We start from the raw sequence: 24,720 nt of genomic DNA, 5'->3' as shown, positions 1-24,720 counted from the left end.
TTCGGCTCTGAGCTGTTCTGTTTCCAGGTCCGCTCACGGTTCTTCACTATGCAGCTGCACCCTGCTGGGATGTGGGAAAACACGGTATCCATGGAAACCACAGCATCATCACATTCCCGTGAGGATTCCCTCTCTCCCTTGCAACCCTCCTCCTCCTCTTCCTCCTCTCTCCTGCTCCCCCTTTTCAGCCAATCAGAAGCCTCCGATCTGAGCAGCTTCAAAGTGTCGCCGTTGCCCCGCGGGAGGACTAGGATGAGGAGGAGGAGAGAAGGAGGAGCAGGAGGTGGTGGTGGAGGAGAGAAGAAGAGGAGGAGGAGAGACGAAGAGGAGGAGGAAGAAGAGGAGGAGGAGGAAGAGGAGGAGGTGGAGGAGGAGAGAAGAAGAGGAGGCGGAGGAGGAAAGGAGGAGAGAAGAAGAAGAGGAGGAGAAATGAAGGATGATGAGGAGTAGGAGAAGCTGGTAGGAGACGCAGGAGGATCAGAAGTATGTGGTGATGGTCCCCAGACGTCTCGTTAGGCAGCGCAGGCATCTGGTCCCTGTCTCCACGGAGACGGGGTGAGGGCTCAGGATGTACGCCGTGTGACTCCACTGCACACACATCGCCGTGCACATCGCGCCCACGTGCACACACATCCCCGGGCACTGGCATCCACGTGCACACACATCCACTTGCACACAGCGCCCACATGCACACACATCCACGTGCACACAGCGCCCACGTGCACACACACCCTCGTGCACACAGCGCCCAGCAGGTCCTGAGTGTGACTCTACCAGGATGATCTCAATCCTCTTTTATAAACGCTGTAGTCCATGAGCGAGGCTCCTCCCCCTGCCACTCCCCCTCGTTACTGGGAGGGCGGACACTCAGGGCTCCTCCCCCTGTCACTCACCCTCGTTACTGGAAGGGCGGACCCTCAGGGCTCCTCCCCCTGCCACTCCCCCTCGTCACTGGGAAGGTGGACCCTCAGGGCTCCTCCCCCTGTCACTCACCCTCGTTACTTGGAAGGGCGGACCCTCAGGGCTCCTCCCCCTGCCACTCCCTCTCGTCACTGGGAAGTCGGACCCTCAGGGCTCCTCCCCCTTTCACTCACCCTTGTCACTGGGAGGGCGGACCCTCAGGGCTCCTCCCCCTGTCACTCAACCTCTGGAGTGACCTGGGGGGGTCAGGGGGTTAGGAGTCACGTCTCCCTGTGTGGGAGGGGGGGGGGGGGGGGGGAAAGTGGTCAGGGGGTCTCACCTGATGACCAGCGAGGTGGTGAACAGTAGCGTTCCCAGAAGGCCGCGCTGACAGTCGGCGTTCTTCCGCTGCCGCTGGTGCATTTCCCCTCCGCAGTTGTCACAGCAACGGCAGATAGACAGCAGGAGGCCGGCGAGGGGGAGGAGCACCAGGTAGACCACGCCCACCGCTGCACACAGCAGGAAGCCCAGTTCATAGTAGAGCACCTGAGAGAGAGACATAGAGAGAGAGGAAGAGAGGTAGAGAGAGAGAGAGAGAGAGAGAGAGAGAGAGAGAGAGAGAGAGAGAGAGAGAGAGAGAGAGAGAGAGAGATGAGAATGAATAACTCAAGGGGGGTGTAGGGGTGAAATAAGAACTAAATGAAGGGGTTTGGAGTGGGTAACTGAGAAATGAATAGGCGAGAGCAACAGTGTACAAGTGCGTGTGTACATGTATGTGTATATGTGGCCGTGTGTGTGGAATAATGTGTGTATGTGTGTGTTTGTGTGTGTGCAATGAGGATCTGACGTTGTGTGCATGTGGAGCACAGAGTTAGCCACGCCCCGTTCCTTCAGGCTTGAATCAATGTTTTAGGAAAGATGTCAAAAGCCATTTGTGTTTTCACGCTGTCATGACGACGGAGCCTGGAGACTGAACTATTCTGGGAAAGCAGTGGTAACCAGCATAAAGACTCCAGAAACCAAAACCCCACGAACCAAAACCCCAACCTCACTGTAACGCTCACTGTAACGCTCCACGAACGGTAACTGTAACGCTCACTGTAACGCTCACTGTAACGCTCTACGAACGCTAACTGTAACGCTCACTGTAGAGCTCACTGTAACGCTCACTATAACACTACGCTCCATTGTAACGCTCACTGTAACGCTCACTGTAACGCTCACTGTAACGCTCACTATAACACTATGCTCCACTGTAACGCTCACTGTATCGCTCACTGTATTGTCACTATAACACTACACTCCACTGTAACGCTAACTGTATCGCTCACTGTAACGCTAACTATATCGCTCACTGTATCGCTCCAACAGTAACGCTCCAACAGTAACGCTCACTGTAACGCTACGCTCCACTGTAATAAACGTATCATTAATATTTAAACCTAAATCTAAAAATCGTAGACCTAATATTAGGAGCTTTTAGGGTGAAAGTTTCAAGAGCACATTGTCATTATTTCTACGTTCATCGTTATCATATCCAGGGTTTAGGTCTGCTGCTATGCATTATAGGGGAAAGGTTAGCATATGCTAGGAGTTAGCACATTCTAGAGGTAAGAACATGTTAAGGGCTAGCATAGTTAAGCAGTTAACACATGCTTGAGTTTAGGGTTAACATATGCTCACGGTCAGAATATGTTATGAAGGGTTTGCATACGCTGGGAGCAGGGTTAGTCTAGGAAGGTTGAGTAGGGTTTGATGGTTGGGTTAGGGCAGGGTTTGGTGGTTGGGTCAGGGCAGGGTTTGGGGGTTGGGTTAGGGCAGGGTTTGGTGGTTGGATTAGGGCAGGGTTTGGGGGTTGGGTCAGGGCAGGGTTTGGTGGTTGGATTAGGGCAGGGTTTGGGGGTTGGGTCAGGGCAGGGTTTGGTGGTTAGATTAGGGCAGGGTTTGGGGGTTGGGTCAGGGCAGGGTTTGGTGGTTAGATTAGGGCAGGGTTTGGGGGTTGGGTCAGGGCAGGGTTTGGTGGTTAGATTAGGGCAGGGTTTGGTGGTTGGGTCAGGGCAGGGTTTGGGGGTTGGGTCAGGGCAGGGTTTGGGGGTTGGGTCAGGGCAGGGTTTGGGGGTTGGTTCAGGGCAGAGTTTGGGGTTTCATGCCGGGTGGGTTGCTACAGCGTGAGGCTCAGTTAAAGGCATGGTTATGTGGGTTTAGGACAGGCTTAGGGTATTGGTACTTTAGGGGGATTGTAGCCGGTTTAGGATAAGGCGCGGGGGGTTTGTAGCCGGTTTAGGATAAGGTGCGGGGGGGTTTGTAGCCGGTTTAGGACAAGGTGCAGGGTTTTTTATAACGTAAGGCCATAGGGACTTTACCTGCAGGGTCAGGACTATGTTCTCTGGCTGAGGAGAGCCAGGAGACATCAGATGAGGACATGCAGAGACGGAAGCACCACAGAATCAGAGCACAGATCCATTGAAACAAGCCCCTCATGGTGCCCTCAGAACCGCAGATCGGACCATAGCCAGTCTGGCTCTGGGACGCTGGCCGGTCTGGGTCTGGGTCTGGGTACTGGGTCTGGGTCTGGGTCTGGGTCTGGGTCAGGGTCTGGGTCAGGGTCTGGGTCTTGGTCTGGGTCTTGGTCTGGGTCTGGGTTTGGGTCTTGGTCTGGTCTAGGTCTGGGTCTGGGTCTGGGTCTGGGTCTGTGTTTGGGTCTTGTTCTGGTCTAGGTCTGGGTCTGGGTCTGGGTCTGGGTCTGGGTCTGGGTCAGGGTCAGGGTCTGGGTCTGGGTTTGGGTCTTGGTCTGGTCTAGGTCTGGGTCTGGGTCTGGGTCTGGGTCTGGGTCTGGGTCTGGGTCTGGGTCAGGGTCAGGGTCAGGGTCAGGGTCTGGGTCTGGGTTTGGGTCTTGGTCTGGTCTAGGTCTGGGTCTGGGTCTGGGTCTTAGTCTGGGTCTTGGTCTGGGTCTGGGTCTGGGTCTGGGTCTGGGACGCTGGCCGGACCTCCATGAGGAACATGATCCTGTGGTTTCCTGGGGCCATTACAGGGTGAGGTTGAGCTGTCAGAGCTTCACAACCTGAAGTGCTCGGGATGTGTTTGATTTCTTCTGGGAAGTTCAAATCAATCTTAACATCCTCGATAAATAAACTAATTTGTTCTGCTCTGTGTTACCATGGAGCATTGGAGTGGTGGGCGAGGGCATTCATAACTCTCATTATTCATCACTCATATGAATAACGCCGTACCCCATACAGGTCATTGAGAAATACCTACAATTGGAACATGGATGTAATGTATACCCTATTGCCCTGATAAACACAAAGAACACTTCAACAAGACGGGAAAAAGCAGAACGCACAGGGCAAGAGAAAATAAATAGAACAATTCAATAAAGTAACAGAAAGTGTGGCTGTTGTCTTAATACATTAAAAAAAAGGGTTACCTTCTGATACTCCGTCTGAGGCGCTCCAAACTTCTCCTTCACCAGTTTTACGATGAGATCTGGAACATAAAACGCATTATCAATAAAGCCTCTCCCTGATTAGCCAGCAGACAACCTAGGAAGCACTAATTAATTGCAGCGATAAAAGTCCATTCATCAAATGTTTATAAGTGGATTTTTGTCCTTTGTTTTGTCTTGATGTTCTGAAATATATTTAGTGTTTCAAATATTCGGTTTCTGCCCGTGATTCACCGCCTTCATCACAGAACATCTATACATGTGATCATCTGAGACGTCAAACGCCTGGGGACCATCAACACGTTTGGAACAGTAGAATGTGAGCAGTAGAATCACAGTAAATAAATAGGAGGCAACAGCATGCTGCTTCCGCATTATTCATCATAATTCATGATCTCGGTCGCATAGAGTTGAAGAGGACAGGAGACTGCAGTCACATTCAGAGCTCCGGGACAACCATTTTTGAAACACAACCAGTCTGAGGTTAACATCTTGTGTTGGAGGTTTTTCATATTGCTACGAAGGGTTCCCTGAACAGCATTATGGGTAAAGTGCCTTGCCTTTGGGCTCCAGGGCAGTTCTTAATGAGGAATTATCTTAAAGAGAGCTCTCTGTTTGGGTTTCAAACCAGCAACCTCCTCTACATCAGGTTCTTTGAGAGGCAGACTGCAGTGTGATCAGAGTCGACTCTCTCTCAAAACCACCAAACCAATGTCACCATCAAGCAGCTAGATGGCAGAGGACCCACCTTGATTCTTCACCTGAGCGAAGCCCCAAACAAGGTAACCCTGTAGTTAAGAGGATAGCTAACCCTAACCCTAACCTTAACCCCGGGCTGTACATTGGTGTGAGCCTGTGTCACGTTAAAATTGTACCGGGGGCGAAAATTGTACCGGCCTACGTCATCGTTTGTTTACATCCTGACAACCTGCCCGGCAACAGACGACGCGATGCAGAAAACATGTTTCCAAACGACGAAATAACATAATACAGATAGCGGATCGCTATCTGTATTATGATAGATAGCGATAACAATTGTTTTTACTTTATATTTGTATTGTATTTAATTGTTTAATCGAAACAATAAAAAAAATTGCCCGCGAAACGGGCGATCGCGTCAAATGACAAATGTTTTGCCCGCGAAACGGGCGATCGCGTCAAATGACGTAGGAGGGTTCTTGAAACATAATACAGATAACGGATCGCTAGATAACACTTGTTTTTACTTTATATTTGTATTGTATTTAATTGTTTAATCGAATTTAGCTAGTAAACTGAGTGTTTTAAGCAGGTTTCATAGTCTAGAATGTTCAAGAACCTTCCGACGTGATTTGACGCGTCATTTGACGCGATCGCCCGTTTTGCGGGCAATTTTTTTTATTGTTTCGATTAAACAATTAAATACAATACAAATATAAAGTAAAAACAAGTGTTATCGCTATCTATCATAATACAGATAGCGATCCGCTATCTGTATTATGTTATTTCGTCGTTTGGAAACATGTTTTCTGCATCGCGTCGTCTGTTGCCGGGCAGGTTGTCAGGTTGTCAGGATGTAAACAAACAATGACGTAGGCCGGTACAATTTTCGCCCCCGGTACAATTTTAACGTGACACCTGCCGTACCCCTGTAGTTAAAGGGATACCCCGGTCTCTATATTGGTGTGAGCCTGACGTACCCCTGTAGTTAAAGGGATAGCCTAACCCAGGGTTGTACTATTAGCCTGCCGTATTTATTGCCAGTGTTTATTTTAACACCCCGTTTAGGAGGGCGTCATTGTGCGTTCACAGAATAGTGAATTTGTAATCAAACAAGTTGTCTTTGTAAGACAGCAACGCCCTAGAAGGCTACATCGTTAGTTTGAGGTCAGGTGTAAAGTGTTTGTGTGGCTACAAAGAGAAGGAATAGGAAACCGAAAGATAGCATCGATAGAAGAGATGAGGAACAAATAACCTACAAAGAGAAGAAAATAAATCCAGCCCCACCAGGGACCCAGCCTTCACTAGCCGTTAGGTGGCTAACTTTCACTAGCCGTTAGATGGCTAACCTTCACTAACTGTTAGATGGCTAACCCACACTAGCCGCTACATGGCTAACCCACACTAGCCGTTAGATGGCTAACCCACACTAGCCGTTAGATGGCTAACCCACATTAGCCGTTAGATGGCTAACCAACACTAGCCGTTAGATGGCTAACCAACACTAGCCGTTAGATGGCTAACCCACACTAGCCGTTAGATGGCTAACCCACACTAGCCGTTAGATGGCTAACCCACACTAGCCGTTAGATGGCTAACCAACACTAGCCGTTAGAGGGCTAACCCACACTAGCCGTTAGATGGCTAACCCACACTAGCCGTTAGATGGCTAACCCACACTAGCCGTTAGATGGCTAACCAGCACTAGCCGTTAGATGGCTAACCCACACTAGCCGTTAGATGGCTAACCCACACTAGCCGTTAGATGGCTAACCAACACTAGCCGTTAGATGGCTAACCAACACTAGCCGTTAGATGGCTAACCCACTCTAGCCGTTAGATGGCTAACCTTCAATAGCCGTTAGGGCTGGTTCACCGGGGAGTTATTGAGGTCGGGGGTCAGACCCGCTGCAGACCTTCTCTTACTAGGGACGCCAGGACCCCCTCCAGCCCCCCCCGCCCCCCCCACACCTGAGGAGGTCACAGGAAGTCACTAAGAGTCTCGTCTGGTGGCGACCCCGCCACAGTGAGTCCACTTCCTGTCCTCCCAGAGACGAGCTCTGAGCCGTCCAACAAAGACCCAGAGAACGCATGACTGAGTGTCAGACATCCACACACACACTGACAAACAAACACACACACACACATACACACACACACACACACACACACGGCTGAATAGCTTGACCCAGATAAGGGAGCCTGGATGAATACTTCTCCGTGTCACTGAGCGTTTCTCTGGTTTGCAGCCTGATTCGTCTCCTCCTCCTTCTCCTATCTCCTCTCCTCCATTCGCATCCCCTCTCTGTCTCCTCCTCCTCCTGTCTTTCCTCCTCTCTCTCCTCTCCTCCTCCTCTCTTTCCTCCTCTCCCTCCTCCTCTCCCCCTCCTCTCTCCTCCACCTCTCCCTCCTCCTCCTCCAGTCCTCCTCCTCCTCCTCTCCCCCTCCTCTCCCTCCTCCTCCTCCAGTCCTCCTCCTCCTCCTCTCTCCTCCTCGCCTCTCCTCCTCTAGTCCTCCTCCTCCTCTTTCCTCCTCTCCCCCTCCTCTCCCCCTCCTCTCTCCTCCTCCTCCTCTCCTTCCCTCCTCCTCCGCTGGTCCTCCTCCTCCTCCTCTCTCCTCCTCCTCGCCTCTCCTCCTCTCCCCCTCCTCTCTCCTCCTCCTCCTCTAGTCCTCCTCCTCCTCCTCTCTCCTCCTCTCCTCCTCCTCGCCTCTCCTCCTCTCCTCCTCCTCGCCTCTCCTCCTCTCCCCCTCCTCTCTCCTCCTCTAGTCCTCCTCCTCCTCCTCTCTCCTCCTCTCCTCCTCCTCGCCTCTCCTCCTCTCCTCCTCCTCGCCTCTCCCCTCAGTGTGAGCTCAGCTCATTATGACAGAACCCTGGACTCTCCAACTGAACAAATCTTCTCACATGGCTCTTCTTTAAAGCCGGTCTTATTTTAATTTGAATAATAAAACATCCATGGTCTCGAGCTCATAAAGGTTACCATGACTACTGGGATAAAAGTGAGGTGGTAGATAAACTGAAAGAGCCTCATATACTTAGTGGCAGGTTCAACCACCGTATTAACAGCCTCTACACAGCCGTCTTCTCTGATATGGCTCTGAGGCCCCCTCCACACCGGCAAAAACTATCTTTTCCCCTCCGTTTTCCTTTGATGCGTTTCAGGAATCTCTCTGTAAAGACGGTCCGATGCAAAAACACATCTAGCTGTAGAAACGCTGTAGTACATATTCAAGACCATTGTGTGGCGCTGGTTCTCAACCAAAAAATGAAGAAGACGAGGCGGAGCATGTGCAAACATACAATCGAGGAGGAGAAAGCAGTTGTTAAACCTTGTAGATTGAGCTGAAAATCTATTTTTTAATTTACAGTTAGTATTTCAAGGGGCTGTATTTAAAGCTACAAAAATAATACAAATCAAATCAAACAAAACAATTAAAGGGAACTCGAATGGGTGCCCCGCTGGTGGAGGGGCGATGAAGTCATCGTTTGCGTATCAGGCGTCCAAACGAATCCGAACACGATAAAGCATAGGGCCATTTTTTTCTTATCTACCCTGGGACCTGGTTTCAAAAAAGTGTGTTTTAGGGCACTGAAAACACCGGATCCGTCTGGACGGTCGGCCCAAACACAAGGCCGTCCAGATGGTCTAAGACTTATGCGTTTTCACAAAAAATCGTTTCTGGGTTGGGGCCTAAATCACTGACATCCTCCGAAATACCAACATTAATAATGAAAAACATAGTTCTGTTTCTGCGACTGTTGAACATCATCATTATCATCAAAGTCCTTTGAGAAGAGACAAGGCATCCTGGCAGCCTGGTAGCGTAGCGGCGCGGTAGCGGGGCAGCGCGGTAGCATAGCAGCGTGGTAGCGTGGCAGCGCGGTAGCATAGCAGCGTGGTAGCGTGGCAGCGTGGTAGTGTAGCAGCGCGGTAGCATGGTAGCGTAGCAGCACGGTAGCCTGGTAGCGTAGCAGTGCTGTAGCGTGGTAGCGCGGCAGCACGGTAGCATAGCAGCGTGGTAGCGTAGCAGCATGGTAGCGGCTTGCTGAGCTGCTCTGGCTAGCGATGCTCAGAGCGGCGGCAGGGGGAGGCTGCAGTCGCCACCAGGGTGCTGCTGTCCTCTGGTGACTCTGGAGACCGCCTCTCTCTCTCGCACCACCGCTCCGGGCAGAGGGGACAGATACTTCCTGATGGTCCAATGAGAGGCCGGTATCAGAGGGCTGAACCTCCGGGGTAACAGAGTACATGGCAACACATCCAAGAGAGATCGGACTCCTCCGCTGCCATGCGCCCTGCAGCCAGGCACTAACCAAACCCTCACCCCACAGGAGGCTGACAGAGGAGGGAAGTAGAGCGGAACGAGACGGACACCACGAGGCTGGACACGTGGGAGGGGGGAGCAGGAGCGCCCCAGACTGTAGCTATAGAGAGACCAGCTACAATGGGTAGCTCTAGAGAGACCAGCGACAGTGTCTAGCCCTAGAGAGAGTTGCTCTAGAGAAACCGGCTACAGACTGTAGCTGGTCTCTCTAGAGCTACAGTCTGTAACTACAGAGAGACCAGCTACAGTCTGTGGCTCTAGAGAGACCAGCTACAGTCTGCAGAGAGACCAGCTACAGTCTGTAGCTCTAGAGAGAGTAAATCCAGAGAGACGCGCTACAGTCTGTAGCTCTAGAGAGACCAGTTACAGTCTGTAGCTGTAGAGAGACCAGCTAGGGTCTGTAGCTCTAGAAAGGCCAGCTACAGTCCGTAGATGAGTCTAGAGAGAGAGTAGCTCTGGAGAGACCAGCTACAGTCCTTAGCTGAGTCTAGAGAGAGTAGCTCTAGGACGGTCCCTGTGAGACCAGATAGGCTGGCCCTGATTGGCTGGCCCTGATTGGCCTGCCCTGATTGGCTGATAGGATCTCCAGCATCAACTCCACAGAGGGGGACAACATGCCCTTTTATGGGACGTCTTTGGGGGGAGGGGGGGGGGGGGGGGGGGTGGGTAGCGGTGGACTCTCAGCAACACACTGACCCCCTCTTTACACCACCACCACCACCACCTCCCCTGCTCCTCCTCCTCCTGCATATTGTAGAGCAGATTCTGGTCCTAGTGGTGGTCTGTCTCCTCTGGGTAATTAGACCCCATGAAAACCTGAAGACTGCCCTGGAGCAGAATAGAACCCCACAGGTGGTCCACTCTGAGAGGAGGAGGTGGGGTCCCTCCTCCTCTCAGGTCCACTGGGTGGAGGTGAGGTCCTGATAGTCCCGGATGAGGTCCTGGTAGTCCTGGTAGTCCTGGCTGGATGTGGTCCTGGTCCTGGTAGTCCTGGTAGTCTTGGACGTGGTCCTGGTCCTGTTAGCCCTGGTGGTCCGAGTAGTCCTGGATGTGGTCCCGGTCCCGGTCCTGATAGTGCTGGATGTGGTCCTGGAGGTGGTCCTGGAGGTGGTCCTGGAGGTGGTCCTGGAGGTGGTCCTGGTCCTGGTAGGCCTGGTCCTGCTAGGCCTGTAGTCCTGTAGGTGCTCCTGGGCAGCAGATGGCTGAGGAGCTTATCAGCTGATCAGCCTGATCCCTCTGACGCGGTGAGGGAACATCTCACCATCCATTGGCTCATTAAATGCAACCTGCGGTGTCTAAGTAGCCTAACAGCATGTTGTGTAGCGCCTGCGCCATGCACATGTCCGTCATGTCGGAACACACCCCCCAAAATACCGCCCAACACAGCGTGATGACCGAAAAGCCACCGAGAACGACTGAAGGGAGGATTAGTAATAATAGTATTTTTAGTTTTAATTTATCAATATTATTATTATAGGATGGATTTTTATCACCATGTGTTGGAGAGCGACGGTCCAGGACCTTCAGATTATCCAACCCCGACCCTGACTCCCACTAACAATCACAACTTCACCAGAGCGTCGCTGGAGGACGGGTCCGCTAGATCAGCTGTCCATCAGCTATTGATCAACTATCGATCAGCTGTCGATCAGATATCGATCAGTTGTCGATCAGTTATCGATCAGCTATGGATCAGCTGTCGATCTCATGGGTTCGACCAGTGGGGTCTCGCCTACCTTGGGGGAAGGGGTTTGGCTGGACCACGCACAGGAAGGCGTGCACCAGGCTGAAGAGGATCCCGATAGGTCCCGGCTCGTAGTGGGCCAGGGTCTCGTAGACCCCCGCCGGGACGGAACCGAAGTCCAGCCTCTCCCGGGGGGGTCTCCCGGGCGGCGGGGGTCTCCCGGGCGGCGGGGTTATCCCGGGGTCCGGCTGCAGCTCACATGAGACGAGGTGTCCGGCCAGGAGCAGCAGTAGGCCGGACCTCCACATCACGTCCCTCCGGTCCCTCGACAACACCGGGAGATCACCGGGGAGAACACCGGGGAGAAGTCCGGGACGAACCGGGAGAGCGACAAGGAGCGAGCGGCTCGGATCCACTGACACGCGCTTCTGGACGGCGGGGCGGGGAGAGGGGGGAGATCTGAGGGAGAGGGGGAGGTTAGGGCAGGGGGTCGGGGTGAGAGGTCAGCAGAGTCATGATTCCAGCGGTCTTCGCTCCGTCCATCAGCTCAGCTCGAGACGCTCTGGCTCTGGCGCGCCTCCGCTGCGATACTAGAGGTGGCGCGCACGGCTGGATGCAAGGCGCGCGTCCGTCGGGGAAAGTGTGGTCGTGAGGCGCCCCTCGTGGAGGGAAAGAACCAACGCCCTTCGACGGTATCGCAGCCCCGGTGAAGAACAGATCAGCATCCTGTTCGAACCATGGGGAGCCAGTCCTGTGTACTGTGTATTGTGTACTCCCTGTACAGTTTGTAGTATGTAGGTGTATTGTGTACTCCCTGTACAGTTTGTAGTATGTAGTCCTGTAGTGTGTAGTCCCTGTCTAGTGTGTAGTCCCTGTGTAGTGTGTAGTGTGTACTCCCTGTACAGTTAGTATGTAGTCCTGTAGTGTGTAGTCCCTGTCTAGTGTATAGTCCCTGTGTAGTGTGTAGTGTGTACTCCCTGTACAGTTTGTAGTATGTAGTCCTGTGTAATGTGTAGTCCCTGTGTATTGTGTAGTCCCTGTGTAGTGTGTAGTCCCTGTACAGTGTGTAGTCCCTTTGTAATGTGTAGTGTGTACTCCCTGTACAGTTTGTAGTGTGTAGTCCTGAGGAGTGTGTAGTCCCTGTGTAGTGTGTAGTCCCTGTGTAGTGTGTAGTCCCTGTGTAGTGTCACTCGTCGTTCCATTTCCTCATAACCGAGGACAATTGGAACTAACAATTGATGTGATTTAAGGTTATATTTTAGATATATTAAATCCCTCTAGTCAATGTTTTATTGGTGTTATTGTCTTATCGTTATAATTGTAGTTATTGTAGGTAGGTTGTGTCCCTTCAATAATAATCAAGTCCAGAGAGGGGAGACATGTGACCGTCTGAGACGCTAAGGAGCTTAGACTAAGACCAGGAGAGTCCCTGTAGACACAGGGACTACACACTACACAGGACTGGGTCCCCAGGGATCGAACTGTAGGCCTACTGCAGCTCACAGATAACAGACTGTAGGCCTACTGCACCTCACGGATAACAGGCCCACTGCACCTCAGAAACAGGCCATAGACCTACTGCACCTCACAAACAGGCTGTAGGCCTACTGCACCTCACAAACAGGCCATAGACCTACTACACCTCACAAACAACAGGCTGTAGGCCTACCGCACCTCAGAGAAAACAGGCTATAGGCCTACTGCACCTCACAGAACAGACTGCAGGCCTACTGCACCTCAGACAACAGGCTGTAGGCCTACTGCACCTCACAGACAACAGGCTGTAGGCCTACTGCACCTCACAGAACAGACTGCAGGCCTACTGCACCTCAAACAGGCTGTAGGCCTACTGCACCTCACAGAACAGACTGCAGGCCTACTGAACCTCACAGACAGCAGACTGTAGGCCTACCGCACCTCAGAGAAAACAGGCTATAGGCCTACTGCACCTCACAGAACAGACTGCATGCCTACTGCACCTCACAGACAACAGGCTGTAGGCCTACTGCACCTCAGAGACAGGCTGTAGGCCTACTGCACCTCACAGACAGCAGACTGTAGGCCTACTGCACCTCACAGACAGACTGTAGGCCTACTGCACCTCACAGACAACAGGCTGTAGGTCTACTGCACCTCACAGACAACAGGCTGTAGGTCTACTATACCTTCCCTAAGAGCGGTTGGCAGGCAACCCAGTAGGCCTACCTGGTCTATCCAATAGGTTCTGCAGAGCTCAGAACACAAGAAATACCCTTAGAAAACAAGTCATAGAATCTGCTTTTAATAATTCAAATTAGTGCATTTGACACGATATAAAAACAATAAATTACAGTCGCAGCAGCAGAAATAACGAGGGCAGTGTACCGATCAGGAAAATATATAATATCTGTATCTATAGACAGATAAATCTATTTATCTATCTCTATCTGGATCCATCACCTCAAGGTCCCACCCCTCCTGTAGAACTCTTCCGATTGGTTAGATCAGGTTCTGATTGGTCAGATCCGTTTCTGATTGGTTAGATCCGGTTCAAAAGCAGTTCCCAACTTAAGGATTATTATAATCACAACTCATAATATACATCAGAAATACATCTTCATCAGGCTTCAATGGAAGTAATTATTAAAAAAGAATCCCAAAAATAAAAACACCAGAATTCGCTGTTTATAAATCCTCCAGAAAGTGACCAAGATCACCATGGCAACAAGAACTCAGAAGGTAAGTCATGGCAACAGAACACTTTACCTTCTTGTGAATGAACGCGGTGGTCACCGTAGTGATGCATTACTGCATGGTCCCTCTAAAGTCTCTGGATATAAAACTACTTCCTGTCTGTAGAAAAGTGATCCTGTACTTTGGCACAACGCCCCCTGCTGGACGTCTAGAGTCAAACATGAGGACCTCAGCTGCTCCTCACACACTTCATATCAAAATCACATCTGATCAATAACACTCCAGACATTGCTTTGAAGGGGCCTGGAGAGGAGCCAGGAGAGGGGGTTGAATCAGGCCCTTCATTCAGAGCACCTCCACACAATCAGGCGTCTGGTTTAAGGCGTTTTGGATGAGCCCACTGGAGTCCGTCCACAGCCTGAACGCTCTGAAGAGCTTCCTGTTGAAGAACACGGAGACCAGAGAGTAGTGTTTGGACCAGTCGAACCCCGTCGAACCAGCAGGCGGTCCAGGATGAAGATCTGTTCTTCTTGGTTCTTTGTTCCGCCCCCAGAACCAGAGAGGGTCAGACGGTCCCACTCAGCGGTCTAGTCGATGCGGTTCTGGGCGATCTAGTCGATGCGGTTCCCACAGATGGTGAAGCGGTCGATCTCCAGAAGGTCCTTCTTGGCCCCTCTGACTCGGAGGTCTGGCCCCGCCTCCTCGCCGGGGAGGGCGGGGTCCTCCGGGGGGGGAGGGGCTGGCGGGGGGGCCTTGTCGCTGGCCAGGCAGGGGTCGGGGGTGGGGTCAGTGCTGGGGTCGGGGTCGGATAGGATGGTAGTGGTGGAGGAGGAGGGAGGGGGGGGCGGGAGGTCAGTCCTCGGGGGAGGCTGGCTGGTCACTGAGGAGGAGGAGCAGGAGGAGGAGGAGGAGGAGGAGGTGGACGTTGCTCTGCAGGAAGTAGCCGAGGTCTTGTCCACACCTGGAGAACCAACACAACGCAGAGCAGAGCATCAGAGTTACATGTGACACTCAATACATGACCAGGTTACCTGAGAGGGCAGGGCCAGGTTACCTGAGGGGGCAGGGCCAGGTTACCTGAGGGGGCGGGGCTTGGCTCCTGGTCCGCTTTTCCTGGGGGCGGTCTGGGGGGCGCCGGGCAATCAAACAGCTTGTCCTCCATCTTGGCTCTCTTGACGTAGACGCAGGACTTCCCCAGCAGCACGATGCTGTTCAGCACCTTGAGGGACACCAGGCTGGAGACCACAACACCTCCGATAGTTAGAGGGAGACGCTAAACGCACCCTGTTTAAACACCTTTGGAGAGTAACACATGTTCTTTACATTGACAGATGTTCTGTATGTTTACAGATTTTCTGTACATTGACAGATGTTCTTTACATTGACTGATGTTCTGTACATTGACAGATGTTCTGCATATTTACAGATGGATACAGTAAACCCACTCTGAAAATGCCGACATGTTCAACAGATAAACACCGTAAAGCGTTTCAGCTCTGTTCCTTCAATTCAGTATTCTCTTTAAAGCAGCAGTAGAAGGTTCTAGAGGGTCCTACGTGGTTCTAGAGGGGGCTACAGGGTCCTACAGGGTCTTACCCGAGGTAGCAGAGGAAGACGCAGCAGTAGGCCAGAGCTCCCTGCACCTTCAGAGAACTCATCACTACCCGGATCAGCTGACAGGACGGAGAACACAGGTCAGCACAACTCAACACAACACAACTGAACACAACTGAACACAACAGTAAATGACTAGAAATTAATATCGAGGGTTAGGAAGCTCTATCAGGATTATATTACGTTTGCGATCTCGACCGGTCTTCCTGTCTGTCATCATATATAGGCGGGGCTACATGTGTGATTGACAGGTGAGAGAGTGGTTTCTCACCAGGACAGCGAGCGGGAGCGGGATGAAGCCCATCCTCCGAGCCACGGAGTCGCTGTAGTCTGTGTAGGCCTACACACACACACAAACACACACACACACACACTGAGATGCAGTACAGTAAGATGAAGATGGTGCAGTGAGGAGGAGGATGGAGGTCACCTACGTTCTTCTGCCGGCTGCTGACCAGTTCAAAGGCCAGACTGGCGCGGTACTCACTGTAGACCTGGAGGTAGAGGAGGAGGAGGAGGATGAGGAGGGGGAGGAGACAGACCAAATTTAAACATAATGGGAAGTGAATATAGCGCAGTGATGGGATCCCTCAGGGCGTGGCAGCAGGGGGCGTGGCAGCAGGGGGGCGTGGCAGCAGGGGCATGGAATTAAGGGGCGTGGCAGCAAAGGGGGCGTGGCAGTTTGGCAGCATGCAGCGTGGCAATAGGGGGGTGTGGCAGCAAAGGAGCGTGGCAGTAGGGGGGTGTGGCAGCAAAGGGGCGTGGCAGCAGGGGAAGTGGAAGCAAAGGGGCGTGGCAACAGGGGAAGTGGCAGCAAAGGGGCGTGGCAGCAGGGGGCGTGGCAGTAGGGCGGAGAACGAAGGGGGGGGTGTCTCTCCAGGTGTGTGGGGTCAGACCTGGTCTCTCCAGGTGTGTATGGGGGTCATGTTCTTACGTCGGCGGTGATGTCGTTGAACTTGGTGATGAAGGCGTGCTTGATGATGTCGACGGCAACCTCCGAGGTGATCACCATGACGACGTCGGGACACAGTACCCACAGGTGCTCTGGAGACAACACATTAACGATAGCTTAATTGGAACTTAATTATATAATTACTAATTAGTTATTAAGAACAGATCCATGTCATTAGGGGTCAGGGGTAGCAACGAACAGCTGCTACCTACCATTGTTGCTGCTCTCTCCGCTCAACAAAATAGGACAACACCCTTCTCTTTTTCCTAAACAGTATGTTTCCATTAAAAGAAAAAAGAAGGTGGAGCTACTTTCACTCAAAGGAAGCCTAAACCAAAAAATATGAATGCCAAAGTTATGTATAAATATCTATATATCTATAAATATATCAGTCAGTCAGTCAGTCAGTCAGTCAGTCAGTCAGTCAGTCAGTCAGTCAGTCAGTCAGTCAGTCAGTCAGTCAGTCAGTCAGACAGACAGACAGACAGACAGACAGACAGACAGACAGACAGACAGACAGACAGACAGACAGACAGACAGACAGACAGACAGACAGACAGACAGACAGACAGAAAGGTGCTCACACCTCATCCTGACATAAAAAGATGGTGGCTGTGGATTACACCTGGTCCTTGGCCTCTGAGGGTTAGTCCCTAGCTGAGGGGGTCAGTCCCTAGCTGAGGGGGTCAGTCCCTCGCTGAGGGGGTCAGTCCCTCGCTGAGGGGGTCAGTCCCTAGCTGAGGGGGGTTAGTCCCTGGCTGAGGAGGTTAGTCCCTGGCTGAGGGGGTTAGTCCCTAGCTGAGGGGGTCAGTCCCTAGCTGAGGGGGTTAGTCCCTGGCTGAGGGGGTTAGTCCCTAGCTGAGGGGGTTAGTCCCTGGCTGAGGGGGTTAGTCCCTAGCTGAGGGGGTTAGTCCCTAGCTGAGGGGGTTAGTCCCTGGCTGAGGGGGTTAGTCCCTAGCTGAGGGGATTAGTCCCTGGCTGAGGGGGTTAGTCCCTAGCTGAGGGGGTTAGTCCCTAGCTGAGGGGGTTAGTCCCTAGCTGAGGGGTACCTGGGTTCCAGGAGAACTGCTCCATGTTCCTCAGACAGACGATGATCAGCAGGATGTAGTTGGTGAAGCGTTCCTTGATGTCTATAGAAAGAGGACAGCAGCAGACACAGCGTCACACCAGCGGACCTCTGTCTCCAGAGCCAGCACTGTGGTCACAGGACTTCTCCCTCTCCATGTATATCTATATCTATATATCTATATATCTATATATCTATATATCTACAGTATCTCACCGCTGTTGGACATCTGGAAGAGGTTGTTCTTCTCAAACTTCTTGAAGACGCTCCCTTTGATCTCCACAAACTGAAGCAGGAAACACACATCATCATCATCATCATCATCGTCATATGGTGTGTGTAACATATCAGTCTCTCTACGTTGACCCCGCCCTCATGTGTGACCCGCCCTGGGATTGACTGATATGCTAATAGTCGTGTTTTTACCTTCACGTGTGGTCAGCATGATATTTTATTTTTGACTAATTTATCAAAGAGGACAGCAGCGGGGTCAATAAATAAAAGGTAAACCTCTGGTTTATGTTGGCTCCTCCCCTAGAGGGACGGACATAACACAAACATCTGGTATAGGAGTTGTACACAGGGGTTGGTAGTTAGCGTGGGGAACACTAACCCCTATACATGGGGGTAGTAGTTAGCGTGGGGAACACAAACCCCTATACACAGGGGGTGGTAGTTAGCGTGGGGAACACTAACCCCTATACACAGGGGTTAGTAGTTAGCGTGGGGAACACTAACCCCTATACACGGGGGTTAGTAGTTAGCGTGGGGAACACTAACCCCTATACACGGGGGTTAGTAGTTAGCGTGGGGAACACTAACCCCTATACACGGGGGTTAGTAGTTAGCGTGGGGAACACTAACCCCTATACACGGGGGTTAGTAGTTAGCGTGGGGAACACTAACCCCTATACACGGGGGTTAGTAGTTAGCGTGGGGAACACTAACCCCTATACACGGGGGTTAGTAGTTAGCGTGGGGAACACTAACCCCTATACACGGGGGTTAGTAGTTAGCGTGGGGAACACTAACCCCTATTCACGGGGGTTAGTAGTTAGCGTGGGGAACACTAACCCCTATACACAGGGGTTAGTAGTTAGCGTGGGGAACACTAACCCCTATACATGCGGTTAGTAGTTAGCGTGGGGAACACTAACCCCTATACACGGGGGGTAGTAGTTAGCGTGGGGAACACTAACCCCTATACACGGGGGTTAGTAGTTAGCGTGGGGAACACTAACCCCTATACACAGGGGTTAGTAGTTAGCGTGGGGAACACTAACCCCTATACACAGGGGTTAGTAGTTAGCGTGGGGAACACTAACCCCTATACACAGGGGTTAGTAGTTAGCGTGGGGAACACTAACCCCTATACACGGGGGGTAGTAGTTAGTGAACACTCACGTTGTTTGACATCATGATGGTGAGCAGCGACTTGTTGTGCGAGTTGAAGGCCACGTTGAGTGTGGAGGCCTGGACCATGATGAGGAGGGCATGGAGGACTGAGCGCTCAGGAAGACACCGACCGACCGACCGACCCCCCCCACACACACACACACACACACACACACACACACACACACACACACACACACACACACACACACACACACACACACACACACACACACACACACACACACACACACACACACACACACACTAATCCTTGCTAACACCCTGCTCTCCTTAATCAGGGCTTAATTAATACTAATCCTACCCAACACAATACCCGACACACAACTACTACTGGTCGGGCTTAGGCAGTACAGAGACAGGTCAATATCATCTTGCTCAAGGATGCCTAAAGGTAGACTGTACTAAGGGGAGTGAACCCGGGACCTTTAAACTGGGGGTCAAACCCCTAACCCTCAGCCTAACCCCTAAACCCTAACCCCTTAAAAGAAACCCCTAACCCAACACAACCCTTACCCTCACCCTAACCCCAACCCATAACCCTTAGCCTAACCCCGCCCCACTGTCCCCAGAGGATACAGACGTAGCACACGGCCATGCAGAAGTGTGGGAGGACCCCGATGCTGTCTCTCTTGCGCTCCTTGGGCTCCGTGGCCGTCCAGTAGAGCGCGTCCAGGATGTCCTGACCGAAGGACGAGAAGAGCCGGTCTGCCACCTGGAGACAGGAAGTACAAGGTGAGCTACAGGAAGTACCCAATGAGCTACAGGAAGTACACGTAGAGCTAGGGGAAGTACACATAGAGCTACAGGTAAGGATGGGGGTTAATGCTATGCTAGTCCAGCATGTTGTAGAGGGCTAGGCTAGGCTAGGCTAGGCTAGGCTAGGCTAGCTCCAGCATGTTGTAGGGTCCTTGGCTAGGCTAGCTCCAGAATGTTGTAGAGGGCTAAGCAGAGGGCTAGGCTAGCTCCAGGAGGTCGTAGAGGGCTAGGCTAGGCTAGCTCCAGCAGGTCGTAGAGGGCTAGGCTACCTCCAGCATGTTGTAGAGGGCTAGGCTAGGCTAGCTCCAGCAGGTCGTAGAGGGCTAGGCTACCTCCAGCATGTTGTAGATGATGTAGAGCTTGATGACAGACTGGCCCCTGATCAGGTGGTACATCATGGCGTAGTCCACACAGGTCATCATGGAGAAGCAGAGCAGAAGGATGAGCCCCTTCAGCACGTCACACACCTGGGCAGGCTGCAGCACGCGGGACCCACTGAGAGAGAGAGAGAGAGAGAGAGAGAGAGAGAGAGAGAGAGAGAGAGAGAGAGAGAGAGAGAGAGAGAGAGAGAGAGAGAGAGAGAGAGAGAGAGAGAGAGAGAGAGAGAGAGAGAGAGAGAGAGAGAGAGAGAGAGAGAGAGAGAGAGAGAGAGAGAGAGAGAGAGAGAGAGACACGTTAATCTACATGGATCGATCTGTCCACAGAAGTATATGTAAACAAACCTTCCCAATATTGTTTCAGGAATACAATTATAGCATTTGTATAAATAAATACATTCATAAATATCAAAAAATAACCTGACCTTAACCTACATCATGCACCTAACCAAGCATCATGCACCTAACCCTCAACTAACCTTACACTATATCATGCACCTAACCCCACACCATGCACCTAACCTAATCCGACATCATGCAGGGCGGGGGCACTGATGTTGTGGTGATATGGGATGGATACCTCTCTCTGTATCTATATATCTCTAGATATAGATATATATCTGAATATCTATAGTGGAAGTTACATCAGTTCAACTTTTTAACTCTAGAACAACAACATCAGAAACACTCCTCTGGTCTCAGGCTCCCCTGGAACCCTGGAACCCATTCCAGACCAACATACCAGCCTACCCAGTGGGCCACCTGGTCCACTGAACCAGCACACCTGCAGCTCGTTGACCCTGACCTGCAGCTCGTTGACCCTGACCTGCAGCTCGTTGACCCTGACCTGCAGCTCGTTGAACTTGCAGCTCGTTGACCTACAGCTCGTTAACCCTGACCTGCAGCTCGTTAACCCTGAGCTGCAGCTCGTTGACCTACAGCTCGTTAACCCTAACCTCCAGCTCGTTAACCCTGACCTGCAGCTCGTTAACCCTGACCTGCAGCTCGTTGACCCTGAGCTGCAGCTCGTTGACCTACAGCTCGTTAACCCTGACCTGCAGCTCGTTAACCCTGAGCTGAAGCTCGTTGACCTACAACTCGTTAACCTTCAGCTCGTTAACCCTAACCTTCAGCTCGTTAACCCTAACCTTCAGCTCGTTAACCCTAACCTTCAGCTCGTTAACTCTGACCTGCAGCTCGTTAACCCTGACCTGCAGCTTGTTGTCCTGCAGCTCGTTGACCTACAGCTCGTAAACCCTAACTTACAGCTCGTTAACTCTGACCTGCAGCTCGTTTACCCTGACCTGCAGCTCGTTGACCTGCAGCTCGTTGACTCTTACCTGCAGCTTGTTGTGTGCAGCTCACCAACCTGTCTTTAAAGATGTCCTCATGTAGTCTGGCTCCTTGAGCAACAGAACCCAGAGCTAACATTTAATATATTCCACAGGCCCTGTCCCTCTAGACTCAACTGGAGGACCTCCATTCCTTCTGAGTCACCGGCATACTTCATGTGTCATGGCATATTATATCGTATATTGTTCCACCCCCTGGTACCGGGCCTGTTACCATGGTAACGTTCCATGTACCATGGAAGCAGGCCTGTTGCCATGGTTATAGTCGCCGCAGAGAGACAGTTTATTTTAATTCTCTCCATCATTCATAATGAATGCATTTTGGGATCATTTAAAGCTTAGTGCTGAATGACAGCGCTGACTTTAGTGTCTGGTGTGACGTGAACGCAGGCGAGATGATATGGGGGCGTGGCTGATGACATCATCGGGCATGGGCCAAGGTGGGGTGAGGATGGGCGGGGTGGGACGTCACCGGGGGGACGGGAGGTCATACCTGTTTCTCCTGCAGTAGGGACAGGTGTGAGGCCTACAGGGAGAGGTTATCACACACCGTTAGGAAGGGGACCCTGATGGGTTGACATCCTTCCTGGAACTCCCACTCACTGTTCAAAACCAACACCCGCCCCCCCCCCCCCCCCCCCGGGAACCTGCTCTACCGACAGCTGCTGCTCTGGAGCAGCTCTGTGCTATGGTAGAACCGGACTCTATGCTCCGGGAACCGGTTTAGAGGAATTAGAGATATTTTATATTCTACGGATCAAATAAGGATCAGAATATAAAAATTCCACTTTTCCATAGTTTGGGATTTTAGTGTGTGTGTGTGTGTGTGTGTGTGTGTGTGTGTGTGTGTGTGTGTGTGTGTGTGTGTGTGTGTGTGTGTGTGTGTGTGTGTGTGTGTGTGTGTGTGTGTGTGTGTGTGTGTGTGTGTGTGTGTGTGTGTGTACCGGGCTCCGCAGCATGGCAGCGTCACCACTCTCAGCAGGGCCAGCAGCACACGCAGCGGCAGCAGAGTGAAGACGTACAGGAAGGCGTCCAGACACAGGAAGAAGCCGAACACCATCAGCTACAGGGGTGAGGGGTCACCATCACATCAACATCATTAGGGGGGGTTCACCCCCACAACATCATTAGGGAGGGTTCACCCCCACAGCAACAACATTAGGGGGGTTTCACCCTCACATCATTAGGGGGTTCATCATCACATCATTAGGGGTTTCATCCTCACATCATTAGGGACACCCTTGCATACCACTTGGTTTCTTCACCATGTCTATCTGTTCCTACGTCCGTCTATCAGTATGCCTGTCTGTCTGTCACTACGTCTGACTGTCACTACGTCTGTCTGTCACTACGTCTGTCTGTCACTACGTCTGTCTGTCTGCACATGTCTCTAGCAGGTGTCTTTCAGAGCTCACAACACAGGACAGCTCAGAAGAGCCCAACAGACCTCCTGACCAGGAGGAGGAGATGCCTCTGGAGTAGACCCAGAAGCCATTTGTTTTGAGGATAATGGCTGGCTAGCCGGCTCAGCCAAAACCTAAATGGCTGCTGCAGCCGCCAAATTTTTCATGGCTACAAATGGCTGAAGCTGCCACACTGCATTGTCTATGTTATACTTCGCGAAGATTTCCCGGCGTTGCTATGGTTACCGGTCTTGCGTGTTCCAACGGTTTATTAGGTTTAATAATAATAATAAATTGTATTTATAATGCACTTTATATTCAAGAATCTCAAAGTGCTTCAGAGAAAAAACTAAACAAAAAAAAAACTATTAAAAGGGGGAACCTCAAAGAAAGTTCAGCTAAATGCTCTTTTAAAGATATGGGTTTTGAGGTTCCGTTTAAAAAGTGCTTCTAATAAAGGTTTCTAATAAATCGCTGTCTAATCAATACTTCATTCACATTCTGAGTCAAAGCCCTACTATGTGATTGAATTATTACTTGATGCAAATAATTCTAGCTGGCTCAGCCAAAGTTTATCAGATGGCGGCTTATTTTGGCTTACACAATTATTGGCTGGCGGCGGCTGAAATTCGAAATGGCGCAAATGGCGGTGGCTTCGGGGTCTACTGTGTACGAGGTGCTTGTGGAGGTGGTCTAGGGTGGAGGTGGGGCAGGGTGGAGGTGGGGCAGGGTGCTGGTGTAGGATTGAGATTCACCTTCTCCAGCTCCTTGGGGATCCTCATGCAGGTGTAGACCTTCTCTCTGCGCTCTCTGAACTGAGCCTCGTTGTGCTCCAGGAAGTAACCTCTGGTGAGCTCAGCAGACAGGAAGTGGGCGAGGGACGGGTCTGAGACACACACACAGTACACACATTATATACACAAACACACACATCATACACATGATATATACACACACACACACACACACACACACACACACACACACACACACATTATACACATACAAACACACACACAAAGTGGGCGAGGGACGGGTCAGAGACACACAAAGGATACATATTATATACACACACACACACACACACACACACACACACACACACACACACACACACACACACACACACACACACACACACACACACACACACACACACACACACACACACAGGTCACAGCAGAGCTATTGTCTGTTCAATCCCAGCCTAGAGCTGGGAAACAGAGTGGTTCAACTACTGGACAATTATATAAACTATATAAACTTATAAAATATATACTCAATATCAAGGAAATATTCTGTCCTCTAACGCGTCACACTGTCTAATAAAAGGAATTAATTTACAGTCATGTAATGAATCAGTTAGGAACTGCTAGGAACTCTGGGAGGATACCCGAGATGTCAACAAAACAGACAACAGCTGTTGGGTTAGTTAGGCTAACCCTAGAACCAGCAGGTTTAGTGAACGGCATCTCAGCGGACCTCCACGCTGCTCCGTCTTACCCGGGAGAGGCTCGTCTTACCCGGGAGAGGCACGTCTAACCCGGGAGAGGCACGTTTAACCCGGCAGAGGCTCGTCCTACCCGGGCTAGGGAGGCTCGTTGTAGTTACCCGGGAGAGGCTCGTCCAACCCGGGACAGGCTCGACTAACCCGGGTTAGAGAGGCTTCTCTTACCCGGGAGAGCGGGGGGAGGCTAGTCTAACCCAGGAGATGCTCGTCATTACCCTAGTTAAAGAGGCTTCTCTTACCCGGGTTAGAGAGGATTCTCTTACCCGAGAGAAGCTCGTCTAACCCGGGAGAGGCTCGTCTTACCCGGGTCCCTTCGCCGCTCCCTCCGGACGGCGTCCAGGTCGTAGAAGCCGAGGTTCTCCGGGAGGCCGGGGGCCACACCGGTCTCACCCGACATGGTGACGTCTTCCCACGGACGTTTCTGTCTCCTCTTCCCGATGTCCGCTTCTCTGGAGCCCAACGAGGCCGCCATCTTACCGCCGCGTCACAACTACGTCATCACTCCGAGGACAACAACACTGCCCCGAATAATAAATAATAATAATAAATA

The 24,720-nt window shown here is 51.6% G+C and overlaps 2 protein-coding genes across 2 annotated transcripts in view; both read right to left on the bottom strand.

Annotated features, from left to right (window-relative positions):
- Positions 1-11,380, bottom strand: part of prom1a (prominin 1a) — a 34,937-nt gene extending 23,557 nt beyond the window's left edge. Inside the window, exons 1-3 of the mRNA XM_056601221.1 lie at positions 11,101-11,380; positions 4,328-4,386; positions 1,241-1,446 (exon numbers count right to left, since the gene is read on the bottom strand). Coding sequence (XP_056457196.1) covers positions 1,241-1,446; positions 4,328-4,386; positions 11,101-11,356 — 521 coding nt within the window. The 5' untranslated portion in view covers positions 11,357-11,380. The remainder of the gene's footprint in view (positions 1-1,240; positions 1,447-4,327; positions 4,387-11,100) is intronic.
- A 2,952-nt stretch (positions 11,381-14,332) lies between these two features.
- Positions 14,333-24,650, bottom strand: tapt1a (transmembrane anterior posterior transformation 1a). Its single transcript, XM_056601169.1, has 15 exons — positions 24,474-24,650; positions 23,416-23,546; positions 22,202-22,320; positions 21,751-21,783; positions 19,861-20,023; positions 19,349-19,484; positions 18,758-18,855; positions 17,570-17,639; positions 17,337-17,417; positions 16,270-16,379; positions 15,770-15,829; positions 15,607-15,675; positions 15,318-15,394; positions 14,799-14,956; positions 14,333-14,682 (listed from the first exon to the last, which is right to left on the bottom strand). Exons 1-15 carry the CDS (start codon positions 24,640-24,642, stop codon positions 14,333-14,335), a joined length of 1,824 nt encoding a protein of 607 aa, XP_056457144.1. The 5' UTR covers positions 24,643-24,650.
- Between the last annotated feature and the right edge of the window lie 70 nt (positions 24,651-24,720).

This window comes from Gadus chalcogrammus, chromosome 10 (assembly GCF_026213295.1).
Source record: "Gadus chalcogrammus isolate NIFS_2021 chromosome 10, NIFS_Gcha_1.0, whole genome shotgun sequence".
Classification (NCBI taxonomy): domain Eukaryota; kingdom Metazoa; phylum Chordata; class Actinopteri; order Gadiformes; family Gadidae; genus Gadus; species Gadus chalcogrammus.
The sequence above is the reverse complement of the archived record's forward strand: the minus strand, read 5'-3'. Positions and strand labels throughout refer to the sequence as shown.

Coding starts and splice junctions, on each gene's coding strand:
- tapt1a (XM_056601169.1), bottom strand. CDS start 24,642: ATGGCGGCCTCGTTGGGCTCCAGAGAAGCGGACATCGGGAAGAGGAGA. Junction 23,547..24,473: donor GGAGCGGCGAAGGGACCCGG/GTAAGACGAGCC, acceptor TGTGTGTCTCAG/ACCCGTCCCTCGCCCACTTC. Junction 16,380..17,336: donor GCAGTTCTCCTGGAACCCAG/GTACCCCTCAGC, acceptor TGTTGTCTCCAG/AGCACCTGTGGGTACTGTGT.